The sequence below is a fragment of the Scyliorhinus canicula genome, chromosome 7 (assembly GCF_902713615.1).
Source record: "Scyliorhinus canicula chromosome 7, sScyCan1.1, whole genome shotgun sequence".
Classification (NCBI taxonomy): Eukaryota; Metazoa; Chordata; class Chondrichthyes; order Carcharhiniformes; family Scyliorhinidae; genus Scyliorhinus; species Scyliorhinus canicula.
The window spans coordinates 93430497-93443159 of record NC_052152.1 but is presented as its reverse complement, the minus strand read 5'-3'; the positions used below and the strand labels follow the sequence as shown (position 1 = coordinate 93443159).

The window sequence follows — 12663 nt, the reverse complement described above, 5'->3', positions numbered from 1 at the left end:
TAAATTGCCCTTTAATTGGAAAAAAAATAATTGGGTAATCTAAATTTATAACAACATTTTTTTAAAAAAAAGAACAGTTGCTTCACAGCTCCAGGGTCCCAGTTTCAATTCCCGGCTTGGGTCACTGTCTGTGTGGAGTCTGCACGTTCTCCCCGTGTGTGCGTGGGTTTCCTCCGCGTGCTCCGGTTTCCTCCCACAGTCCAAAGATGTGCACATTAGGTGGATTGGCCATGCTAAATTGCCCTTAGTGTCCAAAAAGGTTAGGTTGTGGTTATTGGGTTACGAGATAGGGTCGAGGTGTTGGGCTTAAGTAGGGTGCTCTTTCCAAGGGCCGGTGCAGACTCGATGGGCTTAATGGCCTCCTTCTGCACTGTAAATTCTATGATTCTATGGTAACAAAGGGAGCGATCTTGCCTGGGTTAGCAAGTTTGGGGAACCTCACCTGCGGATTGGTCATAACAAAAGACAACCTACCCAAGATGCTAATCAAAAAAAGAGCAATTAAGTTTTCCTGGCATACATTTACCCCTCAACCAATACCACATAAAACAAATAAATCGTTCATGTATCTTAATTGGTAATTACGGTATTTTGTTACGCACAAATCATCTGCTGTATTATTCTTCATAATAAATGATCACATCAAAGAAAGAATGGAGTGCTTTGTGAGTTTCTGATGACATAATAGAACTCTTTCTTTCCATTTTCTTCAATTGTATTTTTCTCCAAGGTTCTTTTTACTGTGAACCGGTGTGGGACAGTTATACAGTAAAGTTTTCTGGCACTGCTATCCTGTCTTCTGCCACTGCTATCCTGAATTTGGCCAGCAGCAGATGAAAAACAAAATCAAACTGAATTTGACTGTAGCCAACAAATTCAACTTGAGTCTGAATCCAAAGTTAAACCTGCACTGCTCCCTGCACCATTTCACAGACAAACAACCAAAGATGGTTCTTTCCACTCGCTAATTCCCAGTCACGTCTGCTGAGTGCATCTTTCCATTAATGCAATAATGATCAGATCAAAAAATTCCCAAGTACAAACCTACCTCTTACTCCACTCCCGTACCAGCCTCCCCGGACAGGCGCCGGAATGTGGCGACTAGGGGCTTTTCACAGTAACTTCATTGAAGCCTACTCGTGACAATAAGCGATTTTCATTTTCACAAAGCATTTTGGAGCATTATTGCACTGGACAGTCATTTCTTCAATCATACCTAATCAAAGTAATATTTCAATCCCTGGTAGGGGCCCTTGACTGTTTAGAATGTACACTGAAAACTTAGGCACACTCCAAATAGTATTCTAATCATTACTTTGATGTTCTCAGATGTCTAATATGGACTCTTGATGTGTGGGACTCTGAACTAGTATTACAAAGTTACATTAGCTCTAATGCCCCTAATTAAGTTTACAGTTTAAATGTCATTAAACGTCTTCTAATGAAGTGAAAATCGCTTATTGTCACAAGTAGGCTTCAATGAAGTTACTGTGAAACGCCCCCAGTCGCCACATTCCGACGCATGTTCGGGGAGGCCGGTATGGGAATTGAACCCACGCTGCCGGCATTGTTCTGCAGTTCAGACCAGCTGTTTAGCCCACTGTGCTAAACCAGCCCCTTTGTGCATGTAAGAGTATTATTTTTCAGAGAAACAAAGTATACTAACTTTCACACAGTTTCTGATTTTCATGACAAGCCTCATCGAGCTGCTTTCTCAGCGTGTTGATCTCGGCCCGATGCTGTACATGTTCTGTCTTTAATGATGTATAGTCTGCTGTGTCCTTTAACTTTTCATTGAGCAACTCATTCTGCTTCATTAGCAAACAAACTTGGGCTGTAGCTGCATCCAGTTCCACCTGTGCAAGATGAGATAGTTTGACAAATAAGTATTATCTGGATCAATTTCAGTGAACTTTAGGGAGAGCATTTTCCAATCATTCATTGGTACAGATAGAAGAGAATCTAGTCACTATATCACTCTATCATTAAAGAATACATAATTTCTATCTAAATATAAGTAAAGACATGTACAGTTTTGGAGCTAATATGTTTTTCTCAGTACAAAATATATAAGTATAAAAAATAAAACTTTGGCAAGAATTTATGACCATTTAAAAATCTAAAACATTGAAATTGGAACTAATCTCAAATCAGTAAAATTAACACAATGATAGTTCGCTAGTGAAATTTAATTTTCTTTCCACTTAGGCTCACAATTTTGACTTAAAATCTCAACAAGGGACAGCACGGTAGCACAGTGATTAGCACTGTTGCTTCACAGCACCAGGGACCCGGCTTCACGGTTCCCTGCTTGGGTCACTGTCGATGCAAAGTCTGCACGTTCTTCCAGTGTCTGAGTGGGTTTCCTCCGGGTGCTCTAGTTTCCTCCCACAAGACCTGAAAGATGTTCGTGTTAGGTGAATTGACATTCTGAATTCTCCCTCAAGTGTACCTGAACAGGCGCCGTGGTGTGGTGACTAGGGGATTTTTACAGTAACATCATTGCAGTGTTTTTTGGGTTTTTTCAGGTGCTGTAGTGTGGCGATGAGGGGATTTTTACAGTAACTTCATTGCAGTGAGTTTTGGGTTTTTTTCTTTTTACTAATTTAGAGTACCCAATTACTTTTTTCCAATTAAGGGGCAATTTAGCATGGCCAATCCATCTACCCTGCATATTTTTGGGTTGTGGGGATGAAACCCACGTAGACACGAGGCAAATGTGCAAACTTCACACGGACAGTGACCCAGGGCCGGGATTCAAACCCAGGTCCTCAGCGCCATAGGCAGCATTGCTAACCACTGTGCCACGTGCCGCCCATGCATCGCAGTGTTAATATAAGCCTACTTGTGACACAAATAAAGATTATGTTCAATTTGTATTAATATTTGCAACAATGTTATTTAAATAAAGAGGTCGTCCATTCAACACTATTTGAAGTAAACAGGTAAGTTAAATTTCTATTTAAAGTAAACAGGTAAGTTAAATTTGTATATTTTGCATTAGGTCAGTTGATTAGTAAGTCAATAGGGTGTTCATTAGGACAGCCAGTTTTCCTATTAATGCCATACAGTTAATTAATCCTAACTCAGATCTCAAACATTTTCACTATCTGGAAATAAAAACAGAATGACAAAAAACTGTAAAGAGACAAGTTTGTCCTGATAAACTTGACATCATTTTGTCAGGTTAGAATTATACTAATGACAAATCTGTTCTAAATGTTCCAAATCTGCATTGGGTGCATGTAGCATAGGGGGTGGGTAGCTGGTGGTTCATTTGCCAGGGTACCTGGCCATGGTGGCCTGTATGGACGCTGGCAAGTGGTGCAGGGTGGGGTTTCGGTCGCCTCCCCCCCAGATGGGGGTGTTAATGCCAGGGGCACAGAGCTACCTACTAATCCTGGCCACCCGGAGGAGATTGTGCAGTTTCTTGCGGTACTGCTGTCCAATCCTGGCAGTGTTGCCCATAGCGCTCACGGCCTCTCCCACCTGTGTCCAGGCACGTGCACAGAGACGGGTGGCAACTGCCTCATTACTCCGGGCTACAAGGTAGCCCGCCTCTCCTCCACTGCGTTGATTAGGGTCTCTAGCTCAACGTCGTTGAACCTTGCTGCCATCTTGTTGGCTGGGATGGTGTGTTTGGGGAGTGGAGTGCTTATATGCCGTTGCAGCTTGTCAGCCTCTTGAATGTCAATCCAGAATCCGGTGAATCAGACACCGCTTTTCATCGGAATCGGTCGTATTCCACTTGGCACCGGTGGTAGCCCCTTAACGGTCGCTGGAGTGATCTGGGAATGGCGCCAATTCTGCTGGCATAGAATAACGATTTAGTCCTGGTGTCTTCTGGCACAGAGAATCCCACTGTAGATCTTTAAATTGCAAAATAAATGACCATCTATGATGGAACCCATCAATCGATACCCTCACCGTGAACTTGACCTTCTCGAGGTGCAAGTATTCCATCAAATCACCCAGCCATGCTTTGGCACTGGGTGGCGTGCCTGCCTCCAGCTCAGCAGTATCAGTCACCGGTCCAACAGCGATGTGAACGCCAAAGCATCCACCTCTGCCCCCTCAATTCCGGTTCGTCCGATATTCCAAATTCAGTAACTAACGGACAGGGCTCCAAGTCAATATTCAGGATTGCCAATATAGTGCTGAAAAAGGATCCCCAAAAACCTCCAGTTGGGACAGGGCCAGAACATGTGCGTATGGCGAGTAGGCCCCTCGAGCACCTTTCACACTTATCCTCGACTTCATCAAAAATTCGTCTCATCCTGGCCCTGGTAAGGTGCGCCCTAAATCATAGAATCTCTACAGTGCAGAAGGAGGCCACTTGGCCCATCGAGTCGGAACCGGCCCTTGAAAAGAGTACTCTACTTAAGTCCACGCCTCCACTCCATCCACGTAACGCACAAACCTCACCCAACCTTTGGACACTAAGGGCAATCTATCATGGCTAATCCATCTAACCTGCACATCTTTGGACTGTGAGAGGAAACCAGAGCACCAGGAGGAAACCCACGCAGATACGGGGAGAAAGTGCAAATTCCACACAGACACCTGGGGCCCGAATTGAACCCGGGTCCCTGGAGCTGAGGCAGCAGTGCCACTGAGCCGCCCCTTAACACCACCATTAGCTGTATCAAGCTCAACCTCACGCAGGATTACTTAGCAATCACCCTAAGAAGGGATTCATCCCACACTCCCTCCTCCAAAATGAGTCCTAGCTCCTCCTCCCACCTGGCCTTCACCTCACCCACAAAAATATGCTCTTCCCCATGATCCGCCCATATATCCCAGATGTGTTGCCCTCCTCTGATCGGCACATAAGAGTATCCTTTCCAGCAAGGTAGACAGCGGTGCATCTGGGAAAGTCACGGAGCTAAATCGCTGGCTTTTAAAGCAGACCAGCAGCATGGTTCGATTCCCGTATCAGCCTCCCCGGACAGGCGCCGGAATGTGGCGACTAGGGGCTTTTCACAGTAACTTAACTGAAGCCTACTCGTGACAATAAGCGATTTTCATTTCATTTTCAAATGCCCGCCGAATAAAGGTAATATCGAAACCTATCCGGTCCCCCAGCCCTGCTTTCTCTTTCAACTCCTCACCGACCCTCCTGAAACAAATCCCTTACCCTCTCCAGCCCATGAATGTAACATTCAATTTCGCCAGCTCAAGCAAGTGGTTCCTACAGATTGGGACCCATCTTGACACCACACTCAGTTTAAAATGCTGCCAGAATTGTCGTCAAATATTTAGCGTGGAAACCACTACCAGATTCACAGAATATTTTGCTGGCGAAATCACCAGGGCCTTCAGACTTATCCCTCTACATGACTCCGACTCCATTTGCACCCGACTAACTTCCAGATCTCCAAAACACTTTCTGCGCATTGGCCACCCAGTAATAGTACAATAGATCTGGCAGCTCCAACTCTCCCATCTGCTTTTCCCTCTATAGGACCTCTCTCCGAATCTGAGATGTTCCCCCCACCAATATAAAGCCCATTATGAACTGCTCTATCTCTGGAAAAAATGACTGGCAGAAAAACTGGGAGGCATTCAAATAAGAACCCACATCGCAGCAAAATGTTCATCTTAATAGATTGAACTCGGCCAGCCAGCGACAATGGAAGGCTGTCGCGTCTCTGCAAGTCCACTCTAACCTACTCGCCAAGCTTGTAAAATTCAACTTGCAAAGTCGCATAGAATTCCAAGCCACCTGAACTGCCAAATAGTGAAAACTGGTCCCCGCCAGGCAGGATGGCAATCCCCACAACCCAGCCCCTTCCCTCACAGGGCTAACTGCAAAATATTCATTATTCCCAACATTTAGTTTGCATCTTGAAAAAGAACCGAACGTCTGCAGTATCCCCATTATCTCCCACATAACTGCCCTAGATACTAACATCCAGTAAAAGGGCGTCCAAGTACAAGGACACCCTGTGCTCTACTCCACCCCTCACAATTCACCTCCACTTTTCCCAGGCCCTTAAAGGAAACGCCAATAGTTTGATCACCAGTGCGAACAACAGCAGGGACATAGAGCCTTGTACCCCTGTACAGCCTGAATGACCCCGAATTCATGTTCATTCGAACACCAGCTGCCGCCGCTTCATATAACAGTCGGACTCACAATACAAACCCAGATCAATTCCAAACTTCTCCAAAACTGAGAGCAAGTAGCTCCGTTCCACCGTATTGAACACCTTTTCAGCATCCAGAGACACAATAATCTCAGTTCTAGTCCTGCCGCCGGTGTAAGAACTAAATTAATTATTCACCTCATATTAGATGAGTTTTCTGCTCCTCTCAAATCCCCTACTATCTCCTGGAGACAGCGCTCCAAACTCAAGGCTAGGCTTTTAGCCAAAAGTTTCTCATTCACATTGAGCAGAGATTGGGCGGCATGACCTACACTCAGAAGAGGGAGATGGATGCCTGCCTCAACATCTCTGGAAGGAAACCCACACCAACGAGTCATTACACGAGTCATTCCAAGCACCAATGGGGCCAGTTGGTCAGGGAACGTCTTGTAAAATTCTACTGGGAACCCATCAAGCCCCGGCGCCTTCCCCACCTGCATCTTACCCAGAGCTCTCAAATCCCATTGGCACCTCCAATGACTCCCGCAACTCATCCCTCACTCCAAGCATTCCAAGACTGCCACTATCTCTTGCTCATCCTCTGGCGACTCAAACTTGTAAAGGAACGAAACACCTCATTGATTTTCTCTGGAGCAGAGACCAATCGACCTCTAGATTCCAGAACCTACACAATTTCCCTGGCAGCCTCTTGGCGCCTTAACTGGTGCGCGAACAGTCAGCTAGCCTTCTCCCCATACTCTTATACCATCCCTTTTAAGCACTGTAACTGTCGCACCACCTGGCCTGTGGACAGTAGTTCAAACTGCATTTGCAGCTTCTTCCTGCGCGTCAAGAGATCTGATGTTGGGTCACTCACATGCTCCCTATCCACACCCAGTTCATCCACTACCTCCTGACACTCCCGCCTGTTCTCCCGATCCATATACGACTTGTACAAGATAAACTCCCTCCAATCTCTGCCTTTAATGCCTGCCACACCGTAGACAGCGAGACCATCCCAATCTCTTCTATTCAACACAGTTCTTTATGGCTCCTGAAATCTTCGCGCAGAACCGGAAATCCGATAATAGACCCACATCCAGCCTCCAACCTGCGTGCTGCGCTCGGCCCTTTCTCCAACTTAACGTCCACCAGATGCGGCCCCATCCCCGAAGGGACCTGTGATCTGGGTCTAGAATGATCCAACTTTAGGTCCAAACACAATTGAAATCCCACCGTCCCCTCCAAAAAAACTAAAATCAGCTGGCGTGTACCCAGTTCCAGAATGGCAGCCAACAACTGTCTCATAAACTTGACATCGTCACAATTCAGGCATATACGTTCACCATCACCACAGCCCTCCCCTCCAACGTACCTGTGACCATCATATAATGACCCCCTGGATCAGCCACCACCACAACAGCCTGAAAATGGAATTGCCAGCCCCGGTGCCCTGCTGTTAAACCCGCAGTGAAGAACCTGACTCACCCAGGCTTTCCGCAACCTGATCTAGTCCTGTACCCGAAAGGAGAGTTTCCTGTAGGAACACCATATCAGCCCCCAGCCTTTTTAAATGGAAGAAAGCCCTTGCTCTCTTCACAGGCCCTCCCCACCCCCAGGCCCTGCACATTCCAGGTGATCAACCTCATTGGGGGACTCTCACTCCCTCCCTCTCGAAAAGTATTTAATTTTGGTGCCATAAATTCCTCAACAATCTCACTGATATGAAGTCCACATCCACCCAATAATAAAAATGAAATGGACAGACCATCCAGCACTGACCTAGACACTGGATGAAGGCACAACCAACCAATCAACCTTGGAATATCCTCCTCACTCATATCTGAGGACTTTGTGTCAAAATTGGGAGATCTGTTCCACAAACCCACGTATAGTCATACTCAGAAAATCATACCTTTCAAACAACATCGCAGGCTCCCCATTCATTAACCCGAGTACGTTCTTTAACACAGACTGGATAGACACACCATACATAATGGCACAATGGTTATACACTGGGGAAGGACTGGCCCCAAAAGTTCTCAACATTGACTCCGGTTGAGCACTCTGTTACAGCAAAGGTTACTTGTCCGAAATATCCACACTGTCGTTCAATAGACTTGTGCTCCAGAACTAACCAGGCCTCTAGCTAAGCTATTTCACTAGGTACTTTACTAGCATCTATCTGACAAAATGGAAAATAATCAGGGGTTATCCTGTCAACAAAATGGACAAATCCAAGCCAACATTTATCACCCCACTTCCCTCTTAATCCACAATGTGACGGAAGGTTATTAAGTGACACTTATACAGAAATAAACAATGGCTTACTTGCAGTTCTTCCAGGACCATTTGGTTTAACGCATCATTACAGTTTTGATTCAAAGACAGAAAATAGAGCTGAATTCCAGAGGCATGGCAAGTGTTAACATCGAGGCAGCATTTGGCTGATTATGGCAGCAAGATACTAGAATAAAATTGAAATCATGTGCAACAGGAAGAAAAGTCTCTACTGGATGGAGTCATACGGAATATAAGCATGGTTTTTGGAGGTCAATCATCTCAGTCCCACGGGTGAGATGGGATGTTTGTTGACAATCGCAGTTCCTTTGCTAACGAACATTGCCTGTATGCAACAAGACCTGGACAACCTTCAGGATTGGGCTGATAAGTGGCAAGTAACACCATTAGTATAACACAAGTGCCTGGTGATGGCCATTTCCAACAAGAAAGTTTAACCACCTTCCATTGACATTCAATGACATTACTATTGTGGAATCCCTAGCCATCAAAATCCCAGGAGTTACTATTGACCAGAAACTTGGCCAGCCACGTAAATAGATCAGAGACTGTGTCGTCTTCTGTATCACAGTTTCCAACACCTTTCCACAATCTAAAAGACGCAAGTCAGGAGTGTGATGGAATAATGTTCACTTGCCTGGATCAACGCAACTCCAACAACACCCAAGCTCAACAACATTCAGGACAAAACTCACTTGATCAGCATCCATTACACCATTTTAGTGTTCACCCCCTGCACTGTAACTGTGGTGTTACGATCTACAAGCTGCTCTGCCAATCATTCTTTGGCAGTCCCTCCCCAATTCAGGATGTCCGGCACCTAGAAAGAGTAGACAGGACCACCACCTGAAAGCTCCCGCCAAGTTACATGCTATCCTTATTTGGGAACACATCACTGTCACTTCATCGCCGTTAGGTCAAAATCCTGGAACTTCCCCCCTGTGTAACAGCATTGTGGATATACCCTCACCATGCAAATTGCAGCAGGACAATAAGCTTCTCAAGGGTAATAAATGGTGGCTTTGTAAGTGGTGTCCACATTCCTTGAATGAATGACAGATAAACATCTCACTGCTCTCATTAGTTTCAGCTGTAGGCTGCCCTAGAATGGACATCATATTAATTGGGAGGTAAATAGGGGCTGTTTAGCACAGGGCTAAATCGCTGGCTTTGAAAGCAGACCAAGCAGGCCAGCAGCACGGTTCGGTTCCCGTAACAGCCTCCCCGAACAGGTGCCGGAATGTGGCGACTAGGGGCTTTTCACAGTAACTTCATTGAAGCCTACTCGTGACAATAAGCGATTTTCATTTTTTTTCAAATCTCAGAAGCATTTTCAATTCATAGCCCACCTTATTTTATATTAGACAAAGGATTAAGCTGTCTTATTCACATTTATCAATTTTATGAACAGCGGTGGGGCAAGCCAGGTTCTATCATCCTCTCTGTCAAGTCATTTGCGATGCTACCTTTAATTATTATCCCATCGCAGTTCCATTGTAAACACTGGATCGCAAACTTGGGGCTGTGGAGCCAACCCAGATCCACCAACTACCAGGAAACCATATTATCACTCAAGTACTCTGCAAACCAAGTTAGCAGAATTATTTCTCAAGGTTTAGATGGTGCTGGGACAACTATTAGCCTAGGTTCCCCGACAGAACATAAAAGAAGGTGTTTCCTAGTTGTATCACAAAGAACGTAGACCAACCCTTGTAGGCCTCCCTTTGCCCCAGAATATTAAAACCAAACCTAGGTTGAGCAAATCAGTTTTCAATAAATTGAATTTTATAAATAAATAAAAAATACTGCTCATGGACTTTCTTTCCCCTTTTAGGTTTTAGTTAACAGTGTTTCTTAAACAAACTTTAACAATAAATGGTAAACTCTCTCAAAGGTGACGGGGGGGTTGATACCAACCGAGCGTGCTTGGCACCCATGTATGTCCTCACCATTTGTCCCTTCCGACCCCTCTGCTCTGTGCTTTGCTTGAGGTCCTCCACCTTTCTCCTCCTACACCACCCCCCCCCCCCCCCCCCCCCCCCCCCCCCCCACCTTTCCTTTCTCCTTCCGTTGTCTGTTTCCACTCTCCCATTGGTTTCTGGTCACAAACAAGTAGGTGAATAGCTTCCACGTGTTGTGGAAGCCTTCCTCCCATCCCCAAATGGAGAATTCAATATTTTCCAATTGAAGGAATTCTGCCAAGTCGGACAGGAAGTCTGTGGCCTTGGGTGTCGCTGCCGATCGGATGCTGAGCTGGAGTCTACATGGACAATCAGGGAGGCAAAGACTAGGGCGTCTTCCCCTCTCCCTGTAAAGAGTTCTGGCTGTTCTGATACCCTGAAGACTGCCATTAGTGGGCATGGCTCCACCCTCACGACATTGGAAAAGGTGGTCCAGTACCCGACAAGTCTGGGACAGGACCAGAACACGGGGGCATGGTTAGCCGGGCTTCCCTGGCACCATTCACATCTACCCTCCACCTCCAGGAAGAACCCGCACATATGTTTTCTGGTCAAGTGCGCCCTGTGCAAGTGTGCCCTATCTTCAGCTGTGTTAGGCTCAGCCCTGCGCTGAGGAGGTGGATATCGCACTATGCGGCGCTTCGATCCAGAGTCCTCCCCCTATGTCCATACCCAGTTCTTCTTCCCACTTCTCCAGTGGTGACCATATGTACTCTAATAGTCGGTCGTACATGTCCGCACAGTTACCGTCCCATAGCTCGCCCGCATCCAGAAGTCTCTTCAGTGGGGAGTGTCCGAGTACCTGGGGGAACGCTGCTGTTTCTTTGTGGAGGAAGTTCCTTATTTGTATGTACCGAAGCTCATTCCCTTTCGGGAGGTGGAACTTATCCACGAGTTCCCCCAGGGTTGCTACTCTGCCGTCGACGTACAAGTCTCCTACTGTCAGTTCTCCTTCGTCCTTTCTCCACCTTTTAAATGAGGCATTGTCCATTGTCGCAGGGGTGAATTTATGGTTCCAGCAGATGAAGGCCATGGTGAACATTGCAACCAGACCGAAGTGGTGTTTAAGTTGGCTCCACGTTCTCAGCGTGGCCACTACCACTAGTCCTGAGTACCTGGCTTGGGGAAATGCGAAAGGGGTTGTGGCCAGTGCTCGGAGGGATGTCCCCGTACAGGAGCTCTCCTCTGCTCTTATCCATTTCACTCCCTCCTCTTTGATCCATCCCCGTACTCTTTCTGCAGTAGCAGCCCAGTAATTGAATAGGAGGTTTGGCTCTGCAGTGCACTCTTTCAAATCCTTTGGTTCTCTCTCTCACCCCTCCCGACACAAATGCAATGATCCCTTAAGAACCTATCGCTGCACCATGTCATCTATCAATCACCTGGGACTCAAAAATAGGGGCCTCATATCTGTACATATGTTAATTTTGGATGTGTACCTGTTTATCTGTGATCTATTTTTTCCTTCTTGTATACCAATTTTTTCTTCTCTATTGTTGTGTGACAGCCTGGCAAATGTTACCTCCGCAGGTCCCTCTTTACCTCCTCCACCAGACTTGACAGGTTCCATTCACGTATCCGTGTCCAGTCGTGGGCTATTGGGATCCCCAGGTATCAGAATAGTGGGTTTGAGACATAGAGGAGCAGGTCATGCACAAAGAGTTAGACTCCATGCTCCCTGTTTCCTCTCTGGGTGCCTTTCCACCCCTTCACTGATCTGAGAACGATGACCAGTGGCTCAATTGCCAGGGCAAATAGCAGCAGGGACAATGGGCTTCCCTGCCTCGTGCCTCTGTGCAGCCGGAGCTATTCAGAGCTGCCGGTGTTCGTCCATACGCTCGTCATGGGAGCGCTGTACAGTAGTCTCAACCATGAGGTGAACCCTGACCCAAACCCAAACCATTTCAGTAACTCCATATGACTCTGTCGAAGACCTTCTCTACATCGAGGTGGGGTCATAATCACATTCAGCAGTCGTCTGCTGTCCGCTGTTAGTTGTCTGCCCTTGACAAAGCCTGTCTGATTCTCCGCCACTACCTCCAGCACATAACTTTCCAGTCACCTCGCCAAGACCTTCGCCAGAACATTAGCGTCAGTGTTTAGGAGTGAGATGGGTCTCTTGGTCAGGTCTTTTGTCCTTTTTAGGGATCAGCTATATAGAGGCCTGTGCCAATGTGGGCGGCAATGTCCCTCTCAATAGCGAGATGTTGAACATCTCCCGCAGGCGCGGGGCCAGTGCTGTGGGGATTTTTTATAGAAGTCCACCGGGAATCCATCCGGACACGGTGCCTTCCCCGACTGCATGGAGTTAA

General features: G+C 46.5%; 1 protein-coding gene across 5 annotated transcripts in view; it reads right to left on the bottom strand.

Moving 5' to 3' along the window:
* Window positions 1-12663, bottom strand: part of ofd1 (OFD1 centriole and centriolar satellite protein) — a 180605-nt gene that overhangs the window by 101861 nt on the left and 66081 nt on the right. For all 5 annotated transcript variants that reach the window (XM_038802471.1, XM_038802467.1, XM_038802470.1 and 2 more), the window contains exon 13: window positions 1667-1856. In XM_038802471.1, the coding sequence (XP_038658399.1) occupies window positions 1667-1856 (190 nt within the window). The remainder of the gene's footprint in view (window positions 1-1666; window positions 1857-12663) is intronic.